The sequence below is a fragment of the Anabrus simplex genome, chromosome 1 (genome assembly GCF_040414725.1).
Source record: "Anabrus simplex isolate iqAnaSimp1 chromosome 1, ASM4041472v1, whole genome shotgun sequence".
Taxonomy (NCBI): Eukaryota; Metazoa; Arthropoda; class Insecta; order Orthoptera; family Tettigoniidae; genus Anabrus; species Anabrus simplex.
Window position 1 is genome coordinate 1,220,631,676 of NC_090265.1, and position 25,338 is coordinate 1,220,657,013.

The window sequence follows — 25,338 nt, forward strand, 5'->3', positions numbered from 1 at the left end:
TATTTTTCCACAAAAATTAACAACAGAAAATATCTAGCTTGTCCATGTGAGCAAAAAATACACTTTCCTATAAAAGTTCTATATTCCTCTTTCACAAGTGCTAAATTCTCACCAAATTGTGCAACACTCTTTCAACAATTACGAATGTGAGACATTTTAGCTATTTTTCAAATCAGGGATGTCCATAATAGTCAAAGTACTCACTGGTCATCACCTTGAATATATCGGTTATGACTAATTATTTCCTAATAAAAAGCAATCAAAGAACATTTCACTATTATGGTAACGTAACAAAACTTAAATTTAACTCAGGGTTGGCCAAAATAAGAAAGGTAGTGAAAACACCAAGTTCTACAATATCAACTCACCTAATTAACACCAAATTGTTTCATAATTTACAACAGATACTCCAATGTGCCCGTCTTCAAAACTTCACTAATGTGTGGTATATTTCAAAACGGGTGAACACAGAGGGCCACGTCACATTTGATGCACATGTACCGGGTTTCTCGCCTCTTCTTTTCGCCAGTTGTTGTGTTGGAGCAAACATGGCAGCATCTTGTAGGAAATTTCTTCTTTGGAGTAGGTTGTACAGGGGTTGGGAACTGTCTCCATCAGTCTGAGTGGTTGGTCACCAGATGTAGGACGTCCTCTTTTACTGGTTTTTGTTTAGAAATGTGGTACTTCTAGATGAGTTCCCTTATAAGCTGTAGCGGGAAATCTGCTAGAGATATGTTCTGTCCAGTTTTGACATTGAGGAGGGCATGAGAATTTAGAACAGCGATGTCCAGCTGGTGGAAAAAGAATTTTCGGTACCATTTCATTGACTTCCGCACACACTCTATGGAACTGATCAACATGTCTGACCGGTCAACAGGACCCATATACTTATTATAGTCAATAACGCAATGGGGTTTCTCTACAGGCAGTCTTGTCTGTCTGTCTGTCTGTCTGTCTGTCTGTCTGTCTGTCTGTCCGTCTTCCCTGTAGGTACCATGTTGTCTGTATGTCGAGTGGTCAGCATACAAACTTCCCTATGATCGAACCACCTGATGGCAATCATGTTATCTGTCGCTCAGTTATCTATCCACAATGTATGTCCTTTCTGCAAGTACCTTTCAATGAGCATCAAGACAACTGCACCGGATACCCCAAATTCACGTTCAGGAATTATTTCTGTAGTTGACCCTGTGTAAACAATAAAATCCAGCACATATCCGGTCTCACAATCGCAGATAACAAATGTCTTTATTCCAAATCTGTGTCTCTTAGATGGGATAAACTGTATGAATGAAAGCCTGCCTTCGAAAAGGCATCAAACTTTCATCAATGCAAATGTTTTCAAATGGGGTGAACGTTTCTCTGAACTTATTTCTGAGATGGTCAATTTTAGGCTATATTTTATACAGCCGGTCACCTTCAGGCTGACTGTTGTTGTCATTGAATTGTTGTCATTGAAATGTAACAACCACAATAATAAGAGATACCTGTCTCTAGACATGAAATCCGAGAACTGCGGGGTCATTATTAGAGGATCAGTTGACCAGTATTCAAGAATTGTAAGTTTCTTCATTCTTGCCATAATCATTGTCACGGCGAAAAAGACGTACATTTCTTCAGGTGTGGTTTCCCTACATTTCTGTAGCCTTGAACTTGGAGACGGTGGCATTGTTTGCGTAACAAAAAACAAAGTACTTGTTTGTTTCAACTGCTATATGGTCCATAATTTCTCGTGAAAAGAAGCACTGAAATAGTCTAAAACTGCTGTTTCATCATGAATCACACCGAATGATATACCCGATGAACTGTCATCAAAACTGTGTATTATAGGACTAAACTTATTACCCATGCGCCATTGAAAAAAATCAGGTTTGGAACGAATTCTCTTCCTGGTTTGTGGAGCTGGTTCTTGAGGCTCAGCACTGTCACTGTCATCACTGTCACTAGGATTGTAATCACTACACAAATCACTGATATCTGAGTACTCATCTTCCGATTCAAGGGTAGTCATAGCTTCTATAAGTTCGAACTCGGAAAGAACGTGCCGTCCGCTACTTGAAGCCATTTTTACAAACCCTGGATACAGATGCTTTCCGGGACTGCCAACCTAGGTTGTGTGCTGAGCTGAGTGCATTATTTCAGATATTTGACCGCAGATAGCGTTAAAATGCAGTCTCCGTTTTGACTGATGGCCCATTATGCTGCTAAAATATGTTGCTTGTTGCCTCTCAAGTTTGAAAAACAAAGGAATCTCCAAAGGTATATACTGTATTTCCTTTTCAGAACTGTAGCTAAAATTACCGACGAGATACCTTGGGCATAGCAGTGTAAGGTTTAAAGGATTTCCTTACATAAGACATTCCTTGTACTTTATTTTTTTACAATTTTCTTTACGTCGCATGGACACAGATAGGTCTTACGGCAATGATGGGTTAGGAAATGGCTAGAAGTGGGAAGCAAGCGACCGTGGCCTATATTAAGGTACAGCTCCGGCATTTGCCTGGTGTGAAAATGGGAAACCACAGAAAACCATCTTCAGAGTTGTCGACGGTAGGGTTCAGACTCACTAGCTCCCGAGATAGCTATGTGACCCAAACCACGCAGTCACTTGCTCGGTGCATTCCTTGTACAATTAAATTACCTTTTGGTACTATTGCAACTTTAAAATATCGCTCTCTTGACATTGTGACTTTTAACTGGTCATGGCTGAAAACTGGCTGAGGTAAATAGAGACCTACACTTCCCTTGAGGGTTATTGATCTGATACGAAATAGAGGTTGGTTGCCCAGTACTTCCGCTTAAAACAACAATCGCCGCCACTACCGCCATCTCGACCACATAGTACAGATTATCTAAGTCTCAACCAGTAGCCACGGCAACCTGCGAGCAAATGAGCAAGTGCGATTCATATCTTGGAATTATGTTCTTGGCGCAACATCTTGTGAGTGCTGGAGCTCCAAAGTTGCCAAGCTCTTGATGTGGTGTGTATCGATTACTAGAATGTAGTCCGACTCGTTGGCTGAACGGTCAGCGTACTGGCCTTCGGTTCAGAGGGTCCCGGGTTCGATTCCCGGCCGGGTCGGGGATTTTAACCTTAATTGGTTAATTCCAATGGCACGGGGGCTGGGTGTATGCGTTGTCTTCATCATCATTTCATCCTCATCACGACGCGCAGGTCACCTACGGGTGTCAAATAGAAAGACCTGCACCTGGCGAGCCGAACCCGTCCTGGGATATCCCGGCACTAAAAGCCATACGACATTTCATTTCACTAGAATGTAATGATTACTAAAATGTACTGATTACAGTTTTATTTTCCGAAGTACATTACGAGTAAAAATTACATTTTGTGATAAGTAACGATGTGTTGTTTGAGTCATCAGTCCATAGACTGGTTTGATGCAGCTTTCCATGCCACCCTATCCTGTGCTAAACTTTTCATTTCTATGTAACTATTGCATCCTACATCTGCTCTAATCTGCTTGTCATATTCATACCTTGGTCTACCCCGACCGTTCTTACTGCCTACACTTCCTTCAAAAACCAACTGAACAACCCCTGGGTGTCTTAAGATGTGTCCTATCGTTCTATCTCTTCTTCTCAACAAATGTAGCCAAATCAATCTCCTCTCACAAATTCGATTCAGTATCTCTTAATTCGTGATTAGATCTATCCATCTCACCTTCAGCATTCTTCTGTAACACCACATTTCAAAAGTTTCTATTCTCTTTCTTTCTGAGCTAGTTATCGTCCATGTTTCACTTCCATACAATGCCATGCTCCAGATGAAAGTCTTCAAAAATATTTTTGTAATTCCTATATCAATGTTTGAAGTGAGCAAATTTCGTTTCTAAAGCTCTTCCTTGCTTGTGTTAGTCTGCATTTTTATGTCCTCACTTCTGCTATCGTTAGTTATTTTAATACCCAAGTAACAATATTCATCTGCTTCCTTTAAGACTTGATTTCGTAATCTAATATTACCTGCACCACTTGCCTTTGTTCGACTGCACTCCATTACCTTTGTTTTGGACTTTATTATCATCTTGTACTCCTTACCCAAGACTTCGTCCATACCATTAAGCAACTTCTCGAGATCTTCTGCAATCTCAGATAAAATAACAATATCATTGGCAATTGTGAAGGTTTTGATTACCTCTCCTTGGATTGTGATTCCCTTTCCAAATTCCTCTTTGGTTTCCTTTACTGCTTGTTTTATGTAAAATTGAAAAGGAGGGAACAGACTGCAGCCTTGCCTCACTCCTTTCTGGATTGCTGCCTCTTTCAAAACCCTCGATTCTTATCACTGCTGACTTGATTTTTTATACAGATTAAGATAATTCTTCGTTCTCGATATCTGATTCCAATCACCTTCAGAATTTTAAATAGCTTGGTCCAATCAACATTATAGAATGCCTTTTCTAGATCTACGAATGCCATATACGTGGGCTTGTCCTTCTTAATTCGATCCTCTAAGATCAGATGTAAAGTCAGGATTGCGTCATGTGTTCCTGCATTTCTTCTGAAGCCAAATTGATCTTCTCCCATATCAGCTTCAACTTGTCTTTCCATTCTTCTGTAAATAATACGTGTTAAAATTTTGCAGGCATGAGATATTAAACTAATGCTGTGGTAGTTTTCACACTTGTCAGCACCGGCTTTCTTGGGAATAGGTATAATAACATTCTACCGAAAATCACATTGCACTTCTCCTGTCTCATACATCTCACACATTAGATGGAATAACCTTGCCATGCTGGTTTCTCCTAAGGCAGTCAGTAATTCAGAGGGAATGTCATCAATTCCAGGTACCTTGTTCCTATTTAGGTCTCTCACAGCTCTGTCAAACTCTGACTTCGAAACTGGGTCTCCCATTTCATCAGCATCAACAGCCTCTTCTTGTTCCAGAACCAAATCATCTACGTCTTTACCTTGATACAACTGTTGGATATGTTCCTGCCATCCTTCTGCTTTGTCTTCTTTCCCTTGAAGTGGCTTTCCTTCTGAGCTCTTAATATTCATACACCTAGATTTCCTTTCTCCAAAAGTTTCCTTGATTTTCCTCTATGCAGCATCTGCCTTTCCTAGGACCATACAACCTTCAGTATCCTTGCACTTCTCCTTCAGCCATTCTTCCTTAGCTACCTTGCACGTTCTATCCACTTTATTCTTTAATTGCCTGTATTCTTTTCTGCCCTCTTCATTTCTAGCATTTTTTAATTTTCGTCATTCATCAATCAGGTCAAGTATCTCTTTGAGTTATCCACTGATTCTTAATTGATCTTTTCTTCCTTCCTAACATTTCTTCAGCAGCCCCATTTTTCATGACTATCCACTCTTCATCTATTGTGTTTCCTTCAGCCTTTTCATTTAGTCCTTGTGCAACATGTTCCTTGAAACAATCCCTCACACTCTTTTCTTTCAACTTGGCTAGATCCCATCTTCTTGCATTCCTTCCTTCAATTTCTTCAACTTTAGGTGGCATTTCATGACCAACAAGCTGTGGTCAGAGTCCACATCTGCTCCTGGGAAAGTTTTGCAATCCAACACCTTGTTTCTGAATCTCTGCTTAATCATAATGAAGTCTATTTGATACCTTCCAGTGTCTCCAGGTCTCGTTCACGTATACAGCTGTCGTTTATGTTGTTTGAACCAAGTATTATCAGGACAAAATTATGATCGGTACAGAATTCAACCAGCCGACTTCCTCTTTCGTTCCTTTGTCCCAATCTGAATTCTCCTACTGTATTACCTTCTCTTCCTTGGCCTACCACTGCATTCCAGTCTCCCATCACAATTAGATTCTCATCACCTTTATTTATTGTATAGTATTAAATCTTCTATCTCTTCATATATTCTTTCAATTTCCTCATCATCCGCTGAACTAGTAGGCATATAGACCTGCACTATTGTGGTTGGCATTGGTTTGGTGTCTATCTTGATGACAATAATTCTTTAACTATGCTGGTCGTAGTAGCTTACCCACTGCCCTATTTTCGTATTAATTATTAAACCAACTCCTGCATTTTCCCTGTTTGATTTTGTGTTGATAATTCTGTAGTCGCCTGACCTAGAATCCTGTTCTTCCTGCCAAGGTACTTCACTTATACCAACTACATCTCACTTTAGTCTATCCATCTCCCTTTTCAGAATCTCTAACCTACCGCAACGATTACAACTTTTTGTTATAATTTGGGTCCACCTACTTCAGTACATAAAAATTGTTGCTTAGATATAATTATAACATATAATTCAATCAGAACTAGTTTCGATGCCCCTCTGCGTCATCATCAGCTGATGTAAGTTGTAACTGTTTGTATATACACACATATATGACTAAATAAGTAGGAACTGCACCTAGGTTCATCAATAACTCCACTGATTCTAAATTAACTAACTATATTCTCAATAAAATCCATGGATGACCACCTCATCAACACACCAAAATACACTTATAATACACAAACAAAAGATTGCTGGAAGACTCGATATTTACAACAACAACGATGAAAACAGTGGGAAAATGAAAGCGAGAACTAAGCCACCATTTGCGGTTAGTTCGTTGAACAATGTACATATATGTATATAAGAACCCTTCACTGTCTCTGCATCAACATGACTTGCCGATTCTCATAATCAGCCCTTATAAAATCACACAGATACTGTACCTCTTAATACTGTGTTCACAGACTTTAATACTTGTAACACATGCTTCCTGAGCATAAATTATGGAAAGTCTGAGATAGAGCACCTCCCAGCTTTCAACAACATGTAATACCAGGCCACCACAAAGTGATACAATACATAGTTGTATGTCAATCACTTTTCTCAAACATAAAAACACTACGTTCCACCAACGTTTGAAGTCCAGTCCAGTATAGTGCAGCAGTGTCACTCCAGTACCGTGTATCCAGTTTCACTCCCGTGTATGTTAGCACTACTTCCTTCCGGTACAGTGTGTCTGGTTTCCTGCCGTACGATCAACCCTTATAGACATCAGCATTCCCCTACCTCTCACATGATACTCCTAGATTGATCCTGGCCAGCCAATCATGAGTCAGGACCATGCCGTGAACTTCTTCTTGGTTCCAAGAAAATAACAAACTCTGGGGTGTTTCACATGAGTCATAGAACTTTCCTAGTACAACAAGCTCATCTCATCAGACACTGGGATGTCCGCATGAGTCATACAAATTTTCCAAGTCCAATATAGCAATGTTTTCCCAGCCGTTGTACAAAACAAATTACTCATACCTACATATGTGGAGACCTCCCAGCTTACAAATATTAATGACAAACTATACAATTGAAATGCAGATAATAATAATAATAAAAAATCTAATACTGACAATAATATCTCTCACTTCTACATATAGTGTGAGGGTGTGATATATGTACTATCACAAAGTTTGTGGAAAAATTGACAATCATATAAGTTTATCTACGTTAAGTTTGCTCGATGTTATGGAGGGTTGCTATATACACCTAGAACAGTATTTTACTCCAAACCTTAATTTAAATGATATTTCTGAAAAATCAAATATTCTATTTGATTTCCTTATTGTGTTTTTTAAAAACGTACATATCCCGGTCAATAGGTCGGTGTTTCATATTATGCGTAATAGCTTTGCTAGTTGCTTCTTACGACCATGCCCTCCAGAGCTCCAACAAATTGCTGTTCCTCAGTTGCTCCTCCCACTTTCCCCTAATTCCCCTCTTCAATCCGGACCAACCTTGGACACTTGATTATCATTGCAACACTGCTTGCTGTGCTTCATTGCGCTTCATATGGACAGCGATCTTTTGAGGTGAGTCACGTAAAAACAATTACGTTATAAGACGTAATTTTGTATTTTGCCTCTTCAGCGAAGTGATAGTTTAGTACATTCCTATTATTACACGTCTGCATTGAACTGGGAATGTTGTCCTTGATAAAATTTTAAAGGACTTATTGCTTGTTTCCACCTCACTAGGATTGCTCCATTAAAGTGACACTGAAGTTTTTATTGAATTATTTCTACTGCTACGTCAAGTTTTAAGAAGTGCGATGAATTAAGCACATAGTACCTCAAGACAATTTTTTTTAAAAGTTGTTGTTTTAAATCCATGTTATTTCATAAGTGAGCAAACCGGTTTGCGTATGTTTTTATCAGTTTATGGCATAAGACTCGCAAGTCTTGGACTTGTAGAAAATATAGAGACAGTATAATTGTAACACAGTTTTATGTTGTTAATATTGTTTTAAATTGTGATCAATTTGACGTAGATAAACTTATATGATTGTCAGTTTTTCCACGAACTTATATCAGCTGATGACACAGAGGGGCGTCGAAACTAGTTCTGATTGAAATATATGTTGTAATTACATCTAAGCAACAATTTTTATGTATTGAATAAGGTGGACCCAAATTACAACAAAAGTTGTAATCTTGGTTCAATACGGACAAACAATGAAGTTTATTAATTTAACTACCACAACGATTCAAACTTCTAACATTCCACGCTCCCCACCTGGAGATCCGAATGGGGGACTATTTTACCTCCGGAATATTTTACCCGGGAGGAAGCCATCATCAGTATATCATTCATACAGAGAGAGGTACATGTCCTCTGGAGTTAGTTACGGCTGTAGTTTCCCTGTTGCTTTCAGCCGTGTAGCAGTATCAACACAACTAAGCAATGTTGAGTGTTATTACAAGGCCATATCAGTCAATCATCTAGACTGCCACCCTTGCAACTTCCGAAAGGCTGGTACTCCCCTTTCGATGAACCATTCGTTAGTTTGGTCTCTCAACAGATACCCATCTGATATGGTTGCACCTGCAGCTCGGCTATCTACTTCATTGGGACGTACGAGCCTCTCCACGATTACGAGTAAAAATTACTAAAAAGTAATCGTTACATGTAATTTAATTACTTTTACCCAATTACTTCCCAACTCTGAGACCTGGTTTCATCAACACATGTTAAATATATACTAACAAGTAATTTGTTAATACGGAGTTAGAAATTTAACATCTTGTTAGGTTTCTTGCGTTTCATCAAACTTTTCTTGTGAAATGTTAACTAATCGACTGTTAACTCTCCCAATATTGCGAACTGGTGCGAATCAAGGAGGCAGTGGTACGAACATGCTGTTTTACAGCGCGCTCCGATGCGCTTTTGTTTGAGCACAGCAGTAAAATATGGCGCGTAAAGTGAAACGGAATCGTAGTTCTAATTTTTCCTCCTTCGAAAAAGAGTTGTTAATTGAATTAGTAAATATATATATATATATACATATATATATAAGTTATTGAGTGCAAGCGCACAGATGGCTTGACGATATAAGAAAAGAAAAGGCGCGGGAAAAGTCCGCGAGGGTTTCAATGGGGTAAGCAGATACTTTTTTTAGCGGGTATCCGCTGTCACCTAACAAAATCACTTCGTTAATTGTCCCACTTCAAACTGTGCTCCGATATGGGAGTCATTAAATATTGTATTGTAGTGTGCAGAACCAGACCACCTAGCAAGTATATCCCTGATTTGGAGGTTAGGCTCACTAATCACCTGAACATTAACAGAGAATCCCTTTCGATTACGATATATTTCGGCCCACTTGTCTCCAGGTGATTGGATTCTTACATGTGTGCAATCTATTGCACATAGAACAAACACCAGGAAAACGGCTTATTTCATAGAAGTCGCGGATAATTTGCTGACACTCTTCTACTGAAGGGAATGTTATATACCTCCTTCTCATGGATGCTATTGCTGCAGACACTCGACCAACAACTCTATTAACAGCGGCTTTAGAAATTCCAGCATTGTCTCCGGCCATTATGTGAAAATAACCAGTAGCAAAAACTCGTAATATTATCAGTACCTGCAACATTGGAGAAAGAGGTAAGTTTCTCTTCGTAGGATATTCTAACCTCACTTGAATTTCGTCAACAACCTTAGTAACGACTGTTTTCGATAACCTGTATCTATGAAGAAATTTCGAATCCGTCAAATTTTCAGTCGTTACGTCGCTGAACTCTTCTTCGATCAGGATTGTTTTGTAAAAGATCTAAATAGAGCAATTCCGCCTCGAAAGCGAGATTCACAGCAGCCATTTTGGAACAGGTTGCTAAATGCTAATGTTAGCCATTTAACATTGGAAATGGCTGATGTTAACTTTAATACGCAGTTTAACATTTGTTAATGTTAACATTTGTTGATGAAACACAAATTTTCTTAAATCGTATGTTAAAATGATTTAACACCTTGTTAAGTACTAACATGTGTTGATGAAACCGGGCCTGATTGTAGTAGTCCTCCAGTGTCACCTTAGTAACTTCGAGAACGTTCTTTTTGTACTTATCTACTCTCTTTTGTCCATTACCTCCAGCGACTGTATTTGGATTGAAGCCAGTTACCTTGCTCCGGTCATGGTTGCTATGTAGGAAAGTAAGGGGAATTTTGTAGGCAATAACTCTGTTCAGTAAGTGGGGAGGGGAAGTAGTGGGGTTAGGGGAGCACTGTAGGCAGTTGAGAGGGGAGGTGAAATGCTGCTTCATCATCTTATAATATATTTTGTGTATTAGGGAGTAAATGTAAGCTAATTATTTTGATGAATTAAAAATATGGAATTTAATTAAAAAGTATCTTGTAAGACATTATTTTTAGTGATAAATATTACCGAGCTCGATAGCAGCAGTCGCTTAAGTGCAGCCAGTATCCAGTAATCGGGAGATAGTGGGTTTGAGCCCCACTGTCGGCAGCCCTGAAGATGGTTTTCCGTGGTTTCCCATTTTCACACCAGGAAAATGCTGGGGCTGTACGTTAATTAAAGCCATGGCCGCTTCCTTCCAATTCCTAGGTCTTTCCTATCCCATCGTCGCCTTAAGACATATCTGTGTCGGTGCGACGTAAAGCAAAATAGAAAAAAAAAAATAATAGTGATAAATAATAACCTACTGAAACATCTCGAGTGGCAAGTGTCATGAACTGACAAATTTTGTTCATTTTGCTATTTACTACAATTCAGTGCCTTGAGTTTCTGGTGTTTGTATTTTCCTCTGAAACTTTGATGAACACCCCTCTGAAAGGGGCTTAGATGTACACACTTAAAACAGTTCTTTGTATCTCTGCGGTTTGCCAGTTAACATCCTCCGAACTTCTTAGTTATTATCAGCCTTAGAAGTCCAACTGTGACATCTGTGCATAATCACTTTTATCAGGTTCTCATAGTTACTTTTTCATTAACAGATGTGGAGGTAGTCAGACCTTGGTTACCTTGGTGTAATACCAATATATTGGTCCATTATTTGACTCAACATCTATATTACCTTAGGGTGTAAAGTACTGTTACTCTGCTAAGTATTACATACTTGAGTGAGAATTCCAACCACTTCTTATGCCAGTAACTTTTATGTCTGTGAACTATTCACTCCATTTGAATGTCTGTACTTTCTACAGTGTTGCAAATTCTCATGTGATGCCAACTGAGAAAACTCACATTTCCCATTCCCAGTAACTACATTGACGAAAGTTGGATCATCTCAAATTCACTTGCCTATGCTGCCAGTTTGAATATAAAATAACAAAATTTATGCATTGCATTAAAATTAAAATGTAAGTCAAAGACAGAAAACTGGCATCTAGGATAGAACTTACTAAAGGTAAACACTATAGCAACTAGATTATATGTCTGATTACAAAATATCAAGCATCTTAATACTTTTGACAAGGTTTTATTCATTGAGTGTATATTTGACATTGATAACAGCTTGCTGTTGATATTACTGTTTCAGATAAGTGATGACAGTGCTCGACTGGAAGAATCGTTAGTAAAACTTTTTATGTCCCAAGTATGCAAGGATCACCCTCAGCCAGATCTCATATTAAACCCCAATGAGGTACGTTGAGCCAGGTTTGTTTAGAAGTCACATGTAGAATATGTAAACATTTGTGTTTCTTTCCTTCACTCAAGGGTATATAAAAAAAAAAAAATTGGAAAAGAAGAAACAAGTGTCATATCAAGTCATACATAGAGAGATAGGAACATTAAAATGAACATATAATAGGAGGAACATACGATAATGGCCGGTCAGTGTGGGTAGAGGGAGCAATGGAGAGAGGAGATAGGACAAACATAAAAACACAAAAGAACAAGGACAATCTCCACATCTTCATACTGTGCCATCTTAGGGCTATAGTAATTATACAGCAAACTGTTTCCGAAGTTACACTTCTTGGTGAAATTCCTAATCCTTTTGAGATTCGGGTAGGTGTTAGACAGGGGTCTGTCACTGATGTTATTTAACATCATTTTGGAAAAATAATGAAAACATGGAGGACTGCAGTAAAAGAAAAAGGAATAGAAGGGATATGTTTAGGCCCAAACAATCAGGATCTAAAGATGGAATGCCTTGCTTTCAATGATCTGGAATTTCTATCAAAAAATAAAGTAGAGGTTCAGAAAAAAACAGGGCAAGATTTTATTGAAAAAAAAACAGAGTTTATGTTAGAATACAGAGATGATAATGAAAAGCATTTGAAAACAAAACTTGGAAAAATTAAGAGTGTTGACAAATTTAAGTATTTGGGTGAATGGATCCAACCAAATGGGCTAGGTAAGGGAGTGAATAAAGCAAGAGCTAGGAAGATGGAACTAGCATGTAGGCTAACACAAAACAGATACAATAAGAGAGCGATCCCTTACCAAGCAAAGTTCAGGCTTTAGAGAATTCTATGCAGTACTGCAAAATTATAACTTAAAAATCCTTAAGAAGATATTTCCATGTAAATTACAAATTGATTCCCTTACTCCAACTTTATAGCTTAATACTTCTAGAAACATTATCCTCAAATCATTTTTCTACTTTGTATGAGACACTAATGAATGTTATTGTTTTACGCCCCACTAACTACTTGTATGCTTTTTGGATACGCCGAGGTGCTAAAATGTTGTCCTGCGGGAGTTCTTTTATATACTGGTAAATCTACCGATGTAGGGCTGACTTATTTGAGCACCTTCAAATACTACCAGACTGAGCCAGGATCGAACCTGCCAACTTGGGCTCAGAAAGCCAGTGTCGTAACCGTCTGAGCCACTCAGCCTGGTGTATGAGACAGTTGCATGCTAAGCATTAATGCCAGTTAGCCCAACAATAAAAATATAAAGTTAAGATACAGGAACATTGTCACTTAAGTCAGTGTTGTTATTTTTCAGATCAAATGTGAAAAAATACCACATAATGTAGATCAGTGCAAAACTAGAGTGATTGCTCTGAACTGAGTGCAGAAGACTGTATCAGCACGAGTGCAGAAGACTGTATCAGCGCAGTCCTTCTACCACACTCTCTGAGTAGTGACCAACAACAATTTACTTCAGATCTGTGTACTGCAATGTTGGGAGACAATATCCCACTGCAATATTGTGAAAAGTAGTATCCCACTGCAAACACTGGAGCATCTAGCTTTTTTTAAAGAAAATAAAATCATACCATATGCATCAACACTGCAGGAAGCCATGTCATGCCCATCAGTTTGATCATATTTGGTGTTTCTGAAGGCAAACTTCAGCAAGCTTCCGGCAACTCGGCGTCTCCAAAAACCATAAAAGTAGTTAGTGGGACAGAGCTGGAGAAGAGTGGCATGCCTCTTTTGTAGGCTATTAGGATTGTAGAAGAAGTTAGGGGAAGTCATGAGCAAACATCTGGGAAAGTATCTGCAGTGAAGGAAATAGGGTCCTGCAACGAAATTCAGGGTGGAAAGAGATAGCAAATGTAGCCAATGTGTTATGAGGTGATGTAGGTGGAGCAAGATGTGAAGCCAGTTGAACCGGCTTCATTGAAGTTTTGTTCCATCACTTCATGTGATGTGAGAGACCAGATTTATATAAACATTCTTCATGATATTAGAACACGATTGTTACCTGAAAATATTGAAAGGTTGTTACCTAGTTGTAAATTCCTTCCATAGTCATATAGTGTACATTACCTATTTTGACTGTATTTAGTGCCTATAAATCCCATCCCTACTCTTCATCAATCATGAGGCTCTGAAATGCCTTGTCCCAGAAGAAGGGAGTTGGAAAAGCTGATAGGAAACCTGTATTTATGAATTTTGAATACAGGGGAATCAACTCATTTGAGCTTAGTACACAGAACTTTTTCTTGCACGTTATTCTGTGCAGCCATGCACTTATTTCCTGTCTTTAGTGGGATACAACATGCTTTTTTGAAGACTTTGTTTATCACTTCATTATATGTGTTTTACTTAATGTCACTTGTCATTTTTATGTATTACCAACCTGAAGATGTTTCACATTAAGAGATGAAACATGTCCTTATAAACAAGTGTCATTCTTTGACAACATAATAACTGCATTGAAAGGTGGAAGGTTATCGATTTTAATTGGGAAATTCCATTGTGGGCAGTATCATCACTGAGCCACCCTCAGTTGCCAATCATTTAGCACATCACTTTTGCATATGTATCTGGTTGCTGGAATTACCATACTGAAGTGTGATGCAGTATTATTATTATTGTTGTTGTTGTTACCATGGTTCCATGGCTCACAGAGGGAAAGTAAGCACCTGGATTGAATGGGCAGACAGACCTTAAGTTCAAGTTGGCAGGATAAAACTTGGAAAAAAGTTATATTTTCTCCCTCTTTTCATCACTTGGTAATGTAACAAGTTAATTACAAAACAATACAAGAGGTGAGCCCTCAGCTCAGTTACCAGTGCAGAATAAATGGAATGGATACGACAGAATTACAGATTAACCCACCTACTAACTTACAATTCAGAAAAACGCTAGGTTAGAACCTCAAGTGGAACAAGTACCAAATGGGTAACCAACACCTTGGGGTGAAGCCCCAAGCAATTACAATCACTTGAATTTACTACCAAATTTTACACAATAATGTTTAAGCCGTAGGCATACTTAACTGGGTACCATTAGGCTTGACAGAATAGGGGAAACAATAAAAGATGGAACCATAGCTCCTAGTTGCCTTTCAACTGGCTGTAACTTTACCCTTAATACTTTTAGACCTAGCAGGTCCATTTACAAACCAGGGTAGTAGTACCCCATTGCTCAAAGCTAGAGTGCATTCATTAGTTAGGAAACATGAAAGCAAGGATCAACAGATCCAAAACCTTAAGAGCAGAAGGTCCATGTTAACTTGACCAGAAATGTAAGGAGCAAAACAATAGTAAGCTGCATCGAGAGCAAATTATAAAAGGGCTAGAAGGCCGTATCATGCGTAGGCTACTTCATATAACCGGGTGACTTAAGTTAGGAAGTTAAGTACCAGAGAGAAAGAACAATACATTTTTGAAGTACAGCAAAACTAGTCAACTAATTTAAATGTGAAGGAGTTAACGAGTGTACTTCCCTCGTGCTTCCTTGTATTTCACGAAAGCCCAGTAGGGCAGAATTTGTACATTACGTTCAATAAGAGAGTTATAGCGAGGTTCCTACTTCCAAAATTTAAGTATTAGGACGCAAACCTAGATATTACATTGTACCGGGATTTGTTGGAATCTTCCCAACACAGAAGTATACAAATGAAGTTTTCTGCTGTACTTTAATTCCTGCCAAAGTGTTCCATTAATCCGCCAGCCCCTGCCATACTTCTCCCGGAGGGGAGAGCTTCCAGCAACAACACACCTCAATGATCCATGTTAGATAGATACTGGGCTCAAGGCATGCTCATTTTATTTAGAGGGGCTGGTGGATGTTTCCAGAATAATGACGTGTTGTGTACAACAATTGGCTTATCAAGACGACGAACACTGATTGATTGTGAAAGGTAAACGAGAGTAGTTAATGCCCAGAAACAATTGACCGTGAAACCAGGTTATCAAACTTTAACACATCCACCATCTCTCGGAAGTTAAAATTAATGATCGCCAGGAGGCACTGCAAATGTGACAGTAGACACATCTAGTTACAAATTCATAAATCATTTCAATATCAAGTCTTTGAGTCTTTTCTGGATAAAATACAGCATAGTTACACTCCACAAAAGTTTTAACCAGCCACGGAGGCCTTACTACCGGCACAGTTATTATTATTATTATTATTATTATTATTATTATTATTATTATTATTATTATTATTATTATTGTTGTTGTTGTTGTTGTTGTTGTTGTTGTTGTTATTATTAACCCTTGTTAGGACCGGGAATATTCAAGGAGGGTAAAAAATATACCTTCACCGTAAAGGTAGCCAGTAAGAGCAACACTTGAAAAAATGTTGTCTGTGAATACTGTATGTGGTCACCCTTGTTTAGAAGGCTGCACAAATTTAACAACTTCAGTACCACAGCGTAACCTAAGCCTTTTTCTTTAACTTCTTGTTTATCTTCCGTAGATTTTGCTCCTTTTTTAACAATGGAAATTCATTCAGCAATTTGAAACTGAATCACACAGAACCCAAAGTTTGATACCCTACTTGTGGTGGGGTTTATTTGGAATATATTGCAACGGTCGAGTATGACTTTTGCTACCTATCAAGCTTTTGTCAACTGATATTTGCTGGCGAGGTGTGTAAAAGTATTGGAAAAGATAGTCACGTGATACTAAAGGTTGAAATTTACCGCATGGATCATAATTCAGTTCATTGTTCTTGGCCAACTTACTATTGTCAACTAAATGGAAGAAGCTAAGTACAGTGAAACTTCATTAGTGTGTTCCTCATTATCAAGTTTTCCCGCCTAGCAATAGTAAATTCAAAGTCCAGTTTCTCATCGTATTAAATCTATATTAAAATACCTCACTTATCTTGTCACAAATTTTTTCTATTACTGCTTAGTACGATCACATTTTTCCTAGCCCTGAAAACATCATTTGTCATCCCTTGTGAAACAAACGTGATTTTCAACTTGGGTAAGATCCGTCGCCACAGTTGCGCGATTATGGAAAAAGGCTTTAAATTCCTGAACATCACAGGATAAGTTCCATTTTTGGGCAGCAAGCTGTTAGCCTCAGGAATGTTCAATTTTCCTTGCTGGTTAGCAGCAGGATTGCTGAAAAACACAGTGAGTCTATTTATGCTTGTATTTTTTATTCCATTCAGAAGTTAGAAATTGATTTTGTGTTGAGTGGTACAGTGAAGTTTTTTCGTGTGATACGTTAGCCTCTATCTGTATTAGGAACATAACAGTGTGAAACTGACCATCGTCGTGCATATTTTTCTTGTGATAGCCTAGGTATGGATACGGAAAAAGTGAAATTCCTTTCTACTGAAGACAAAATTAAAATCTTTCAGAAAGTGGAGTGGTATCTGCATCTCTAAGCATGCAGAAGTCACGAATGTTAAATTCGCACCTTCGAGTTTTGACTCAGTCTATTCAACTTGGTCAAAGTTTTTCAACGTGGTGGCCAAAGACATTCTGTCGCAGTCGCACATATCTGAGTATAACCTCCAATTCATTGTCTAAGAGTGTGACCAGAAAATGTTTTACAACCCATTGTTTTAGAAAGAGTGTGATCTGCAATAATACTTGGATATTTTTATTGGCCCCCGAGCATATGTTTTCATATTTGTTGTTTGGTTTTTTCACGCCACTCATTGCACTTGTTATTTTATAAGTCCCAGCAGAAAAGGGCTTAATATTTGTTCTGTTGTATTTTCACACATTTTAATACTTTCCTTTTATCTTGAGAAATGGTAGATATAGTTCTCATTGTTCCCGCATATACACATGCCGTCATGTCGGAAAAAATTGTATGTAATATTTCCATGTCCCTGTTGGATAGTGTTTATTCGTATATTCAGTAGTACGTTTTCTCGCTTAACACGTTAATTTTTGTTGTCCCCTGTAGAAACGTCTTAACGAGGTTTTACTATATTGATTCCAATCTAGTTCTAGTGAACATTTGCCAAAACCTGGGAGAACTTTGCGAATAACTGGCATACCAGGACGACTCGATTGTCAGTTTCCTGTTCAAGCCCACACTCAACAGAATGATAACAAAGGCCATCATCTCTGTCATTGTCACAGGAATCCAGGAGTGAAGTCTGCTTGATGGAGAAAGATTGTTTTTCCGGGATGCAATAAAGTTGTTTGCATACCTGTTTGTCTGCGTAACCATAAGTCTAAAGATGCTAGCTGTAAAAAAACAAATTAAAATAAGCCACTGGTTTTGAATCAGGTGAAGGGCAGTGCTTAGGTCCTGGGGATTCCATGAAGGAAAAACTGTGAGAGAAATGTGGCTTGCTATCTTCAGACATCTTCGTCCACTTAGCATTGTCAGCACTATTATCACTGTCTTGGTACTCACTGCGAGCAGCATTCCTGTGGTGTAATCCGGATGTCGAAGGCTGATTTGGATCAAAACACGGGTCTAAATCACAGTCATCATCAGGGAAATCTCATAAATCATTTAACAAGTCATCGCCAGATTTCTTGTCGAGTTCTACCTCCAATTCGCTACTTGTCATACGTTTATGAGAAACACTCATTATATACAAAGGCGATGGCTGTATTACTCAAAACGGAAATTAATGCTCAAAAGAATTATCCACTTGGAAAGGAGATATTGTAAACAAACAAAAAAACAAACGATAAGAGTGAGAAGAGTGCACTAGGTTACTTGCCGCCACCCGTGGCTTATGTGAAAATAGCAACAGCAGACTGCACAGCTCGACGATAAGGTTAGCGTGGGCCAGCGAGCGTGGTCTGGCACTCTGCATTAGATGTGCTGCACTGTACTTGTTGGTGTTTATTTTGTGCTTTGACTCTCATACTCAATCAAACTTTAATCTAACAGTTCAAAAAATCTTCAAGACACTTAATATAGTGTCATATTAGTCATGTGTTAAAATATTTGGCTTACAGATGAGGGGTGTAGAAGCAAAACTCACATTGTCCACTCTTCATGATTTACGGTAAAGCTGAAAAAACTCTCAAATGTGCACACCTGGACGAATCTTGCTATATACATTTCTTTATACATCTTGAATGTGATAATAAATGACAGACAGCATCTTTTCTTGTGGAAAGTGAACGTGAAGGCGGCAAATTACATTTTAAGTTTGGAGAATGTGAGTTTTGCTCCACAATTTTGGATAATGTGAGTTATGCATCACAAGGCTGTGGATAATGTAAGTTTTGGTACAAACATTGTTATGTTTAGTAGGCTATATGAAGCTAAGAAACAGGATTCAAACAGTGAACAGAAGCAAATAAATAAAAGAAAACCAGACACTTGGAGGAGAATAGTAATAAAAATACAGTTTATTAAACAGTAATGCATAATTTTAAAACATAGTTGTCTTGGGAAACTTTGTCTTTATGAAAATAGAATCTCTCGTGAAACCTGCGAAGGTCTTTGAGCTCCAATTGTACGACATAAGAAGCTTTGGTAGGTAACCTCTTTGAAGAATATATGGAAGAAAACAGATTCAAAACATGTAAATACTAAAAGTTGGAATAGTGAAACATTCTCATAATACTCCACCTCCAGAGCAAGAAAGTGCACATCCAACTCATCTCATTCGTTTAGCCTTGTTTCTTTTCCAGTCAGATTGATCTCTACACCTCTTCTGACCTCTTTCCTCTGGAGAATGTTTCACACTTTCTTCCATTTATAAGCCTTAATTTGGGGAACTATTTCTCTTAATTCAATAACTGATGTACTGCTTAAGCTTTCACCTAACAATATGACATAACCTGTAACCTAATGTAAACATGGGATACCCACAATGCACTCTGAAACAAGTGTATAATAGCAACATGATTGGTGTAACCGGAGAGTGTGACTTTTGCTTTGTGCTGGGAAGTGGATAATGTGAGTTTTGCAACTAACTCTGAATTTCAGAATGATTTTATACAAGTAAAATGTTAGTTTATTACCTTCTGCCAGGCTCAAATTAGGCCGCCCATAACATGAAGTCAGATGCCTTTTGTAGCCGCTGCTCTGGAGTACAGACGCTACGTGTTTGCCCCTTCCGTCATCTCCACCGTACCAAAGTCCATCTTCTCCGCCGTAAATGCCGTTGAAGTCTTCACCCATGACCCAGGGCAAGGGCCCTCCATATTTACTACCCCCGGATAGCGGATGTAAAGCCCCCAGGAATTGGGCTACCTGTTAGTCCGCGGGTTGTATTGGGTATTTCAACCAACCCTACGTTCTGTGGGGACCCCCTATCCGCCACCTGGGGATGCGCTCTGTAGAGGTCAGGTTCCTCTGGAGATTCTTATTGGAAGTTAACCCTACCCACAAAGGCTGAGGTTATTTTCAATGTTTGACCTGATCTTTACATTAAGACATATGCTAGAGAAAAGATGGGAGTTTGGAAAAGACATTGTGATGACATTTATTGACATTGAAAAAGCTTATGACAGTGTGCCTGGACAGTTAGTATGGGACACATTAAGGAAAAAACAAGTTAACAGAGCGGAAGTGCAAATGATAAAAGCTATGTACAAAAATTGTGTTAGTAGTGTGAAGACTAGTATAGGAAAAACAAAATGGTTTAAAGTTGAAACTGGTCTCCGACAAGGAAGTGTACTTTTCCCCATCATAGTCATGGATGAAATTCATAAGAACATTAAACAGAGTTTGGGAAGACAGGCAACAAAAGACATGTTGTTTGCAGATGATACAGTGATATGGGGTGAGGATGAAACGGAACTGCAAAAAACAAGTAGATGTATGGAATCAAGAGATAGAAAAATTTGGGATGAAAGTAAACACAGAGAAAAGTAAAACAATAGTGATCACAAGGGGAAGGAAGAGGAAAGATAAAACTGAATGGTAAAATACTGGAAGTGCTTAAAAGTTTCAAGTACTTGGGAAGTGTGATCACAGAAGATGGAAAGATAACTGAGGAAATTGGAAATGAATACAAGAAGCAAACAGCTTCTACCAGAGTGTAATGGGTATTTTGTGGAACCAAGATGTCCCGAAGAAATGTAAGAAAGTATTATATTCAACCTATTATGAACCCATACTAACCTATGCAGCTGGATCGTGGACTACAACAAAACGAGAGGAGAATAGAATGCATGCAGCAGAGATGAAATTCCTAAGAAATATCGAGGACAAGACCAGAAAGGATAGAAATGAAGAGATAAGGAAAAGGACAGGAATCTTAAAACTTCAAGACAGGATAGAAACAACAAAGCTAAAGTGGTATGGGCATATGATGAGAATGGGAGAAGAGAGAGTGCCAAAAAAAGCTTTTTGAGAGAAGTTAACAGGAAAGAGACCACGAGAAAGACCCCGAAAGAGGTGGACAGATTCAGTGTGGGAGTGCATAGAGAAGAGGGGAAGAAAATCAGAATACGTACTTAAAAAAGGAGAAGAGTGGTGGAGAGACAGGCAGCGTCGGAGGTCCTTGATTCACGACCCAACCCGGGAAGCTGGAAATGGGAAATGATGATGAATGAGTGAGTGGTCTTTAACAGTGAAATTATTTTAACTTTTATTTTATTGTAAAGTGAATAATTTTATCGAAATAAGGAAGGGTCAATTAGATCCGTTGATTATTTTAATTTCATAATCATTTTAATCATCATCATTTTAATCCTAGTCAGTGGATAAATTTTATGCTATCATTTAATTTCATTTTTTGTCCAACTCCTGGGCTTGAATGGTCAGCATTGAGGCATTCAGTTCCGGGTCCCAGATTAGATTCTCGGCCAGGTCAGGGATTTTAATCACATTTGATTAATTCTTCTGGCTCGGGGACTGGGTGTTTGTGTTAGTCCCAACACTCTCCTCTTTATATTCAGTCAGCACACCACACTACCAACTACTACAGAAACATGCAATAGTGATTACATCCCTTCAAATAGGGTTGGTGTCAGGAAGGGCATCCGGCTGTAAAACAAGGCCAAATCCACATGTGTGACACAGTTGCACTTGCAACTCCACAGATGTGGGAAACGCGGTAGAAGAAGATTTCATTTCATTTTATACCAACAGGGGCTGATGACCTAGATGTTAGGCCCCTTTAAAACAATCATCATCATCATCCTCATCAATTCATCTTTGGAATGGATTATACGCTGCTTTAAATTTTAACTATGGAGTGTATTTTACTTGGGCTGAGTGGCACAGGTGGTAAAGCACTGGCTTTCCAAGACCATATTGGCAGGTTTGACCCCAACTGGGGTGCTGGGATCTGAATGTAATAAAATTCGACAGCCTTGTATGAATTTTTTGGGATAATGTTTCATGACCTCAGCATCTCTAAAAACTGTGAAAGTAGTTAGTGGGGCATAAAAATAGCATTAACATTATTATGTACAGTGAAATCTTGATTCTCCGTTTTTGGAGGGACCCCGGGAAAAAAAACATACAATATGAGAAAATGGAAATTCCAGAAACAAATTAAAAACATAAAAATTTTGGCTAAACATCACAATAATTAAATATATATAATTATAATATTAAAAAACTCCTAAACCAACTCAAACTACAGCCCTAATGGGCTTTAGCCTACCAAATGACCACTACATGTACCGAAGGCCTGCAGATTACGAGGTAACCCATTGTCAGTGTGACAAATCCTCTTGGCCATTATTCCTGGCTCTCTAGAGCAGGGTCGCCATCTCACTGTCAGATAGCTCCTCAATTAATTGTAATCACGTAGACTGAGTGGATCTAGAACCAACCTTCATACCCAGGTGAAAAATGCCTGGCGTGGCCAGGAATTGAACCTGGGGCCTCCAGGTGGGAGGCAAGCAAGCTGCTACTAGACCACTGGGCCAGCTTCAAACACTCCTACATAAATTACATGAGTTAAAATTCTTGGTAGTTTTTAAATTCATTTTTATTGGGGAAACTTTGTCATTCTGCCTTTCACTAACAACAACCAAATTGAAACGAAAAGAGAAAAGATAATCGAAACTCCAGAAATTTTGGTTTATTCGTGACCTTGAGCTCAGTTGGAAAGTGCATTAAGATACTTGCTGCATAAGCCAGTAGGAGAGGGAAATGATAACAATTTTTTTAAATGTTATACGCTTTGCATGTAAAACGATTGCTGTTCTTATAAGGACATTTTAACATAAAAATATAAAGATAAAAATTCCCGTCTTTTATTAAGACCAAAACAGTAATAGGCAATCCCAAGACCTCCCATGGCTTTATATACCGGTATGTAAGGTGCGGCATTTGTTGTGGTCTCAAGAACACAGTCTACCATATGCAGTATAATGTCTGATGGTGCCAGAAGATTGAGTGCATCATTGAAAACTCCAGCAACTGTGAATGGTTCATTTTAGGTAACATGTCAAAATGAGTAAAAGTTCTAAGAATGCACATTTTGTAAATATACTTTGTTTCACTTGGGAAGTGAGCCATGGCCAACAACAGCAGTAAGAATATTTCAAGTCATTAGACAGAGAAAGCTTCCAAGCATATTGCAAACTCCAAGACTCGAGTAAGGTACCCGACCATATTCAAATTCTAGACTCTTGTTGGGAAGGAGTAAGTTTGATTCCTGTCTGAAAGCCCAGTGCCTTGAAAGCAGTGCCATAAACATGCTTGGCAAAACAATTGTAAAAAGAAAAAAGTCAAAAACAAACATCTAAACCTGGACATAATATAGATTTTTTTACAAGTACGAACATTTGACGAAATTCATTCCATCTTCAAGTACAGCTGTTGGAATGCAATCTGTCTGCTTTATGATTTCAAAGTTTTCCCAATAGAATACCAGCCGAATGCAATGTGAAGGTGATCCCTTATGCAAGTTCAGTACCGATCACTTTCCTAGTACAGAACAGTAATTGCTCTAATTATCGCAATGACGGGATGTTAATGCCAAGATCCATAGGTATGTTGTAGCTGTCCTTTAGTGAGATACTGTTTCTTGAAAATATGCTTGATCAAGGATTTAGTGTTGATGGGACTGAAATTGATGGATGATTGCTGAGGGAAATAGTTTGTTCGAGGAACGGATAATGCAGTATTTTTAGAACATGATTTAATTAGGATGCTGACAGGACCACGTAATTTGAATGAATAATCCAGGAAAACTTAGTTCCCAGGAACGGTTAATTGAGATTCCACTGTATTTTATTTCTGTTATACTACTTTTTGTGATATAATTACTTTTTCAGGATGATGTTGCTACTTGGCCGCTCATCGCATCTGTAAAGCTTGTCCAGACATGTGTTGAAAAATGTAAGGAAAGAAATCCAAGTAATGTGAAGAAACCTGAAGCAGAAGTTGCCAATATTCCAGAGAAGGTGATTATGGATATGGGTGAACATAGTGGTTCTAGTGACAAAACCATAGTTGATGTAACAAAATATAAAGATATTATCACACCAATTCGACAGTGGACAGTTTTGAAATTTCGGAAATTTCTTCTTAAAAAGCGGAAACGATTTAAGACTAAAAAGATTAAAAGAATTTCTAAATCACATTTAGATACAGCAACTGAAAGACTTATTAATGCTTTCTGTCATCCTGATGTTATTTCTAAAGTGAAGGATATATTGTATTATGAATATCAGAGGAGCAATCCTGATGTTTCACTAAACCAAAAGAGATAATGATTGGTGCTCCATCAACAGAAGCTTACATTTACTACCAATCTTCATATTTCTAATGGGTCTTTAAATTATTCTTCTTTTGTGAATTATTGTTGGACGTCATAGCTGAGGTTGATATATTAATATTGATTTTCTGGATTAAAATTTGTTGGACGAGAGCTTAAATCTAACATTTTCTTACGGTTTATTTTATGTTATAACTGGCAATACTTGCTGATTTCGATTAGCCACATCATAATTCAGTGTATTCCTGGAAACTAATGTCTGTACCTCCACACACATTTATCCTATATTCTTTTAAAATTGACTGTAGTTTTATTTTGTGGCCTAGATGTACCACTTATTTTTAAGAGACAATGTTTACTACTTCTGTATTATGTTTATACTCTTTGATAGTGATTTTGTGGTTTAAGGAAGTTGTACTAATGTACTTCACAACTCATCCTATGTACATATGAAAAAAATAAAACAATTATCCTTTTTACCTGAGACTGTAAGTTTTTTTATCTAAATCGTGTATTACCTGTTTTATATTATATGCATAGCATGTATCTTTTTTAAAGTTTACAATCCTTTCCTTCTCTATTGAATGTATTTGTATCCATTTATTGAGTATCATCAACTTGGCTTGAGTTGGCAGGGTGTGTAGAGTTGGTCACTTTGTCAAAATTACAAACAAACATTTATAGTATTCCTTTATTGTATCCAAGACCCGGCTTCGACACACACCATTGAAGCATAGGCCGACATTTTATCACACCAATTCGATAGTGGGCAGTTTTGAAATTTGGAAAAATATCTTCTTAAAAAGAAGCAGGAGCAGTCAAAAATATGTAACATTT

General features: G+C 38.1%; 1 protein-coding gene across 3 annotated transcripts in view; it reads left to right on the forward strand.

The window, feature by feature from the left end:
* HSPBAP1 (HSPB1 associated protein 1) overlaps positions 1 to 24,975 on the forward strand; it is a 67,081-nt gene extending 42,106 nt beyond the window's left edge. For all 3 annotated transcript variants that reach the window (XM_067151835.2, XM_067151862.2, XM_067151845.2), the window contains 2 exons: positions 11,775 to 11,879; positions 24,059 to 24,975. In XM_067151835.2, the coding sequence (XP_067007936.2) occupies positions 11,775 to 11,879; positions 24,059 to 24,496 (543 nt within the window). In that variant the 3' untranslated portion in view covers positions 24,497 to 24,975. The remainder of the gene's footprint in view (positions 1 to 11,774; positions 11,880 to 24,058) is intronic.
* Positions 24,976 to 25,338: the final 363 nt, after the last annotated feature.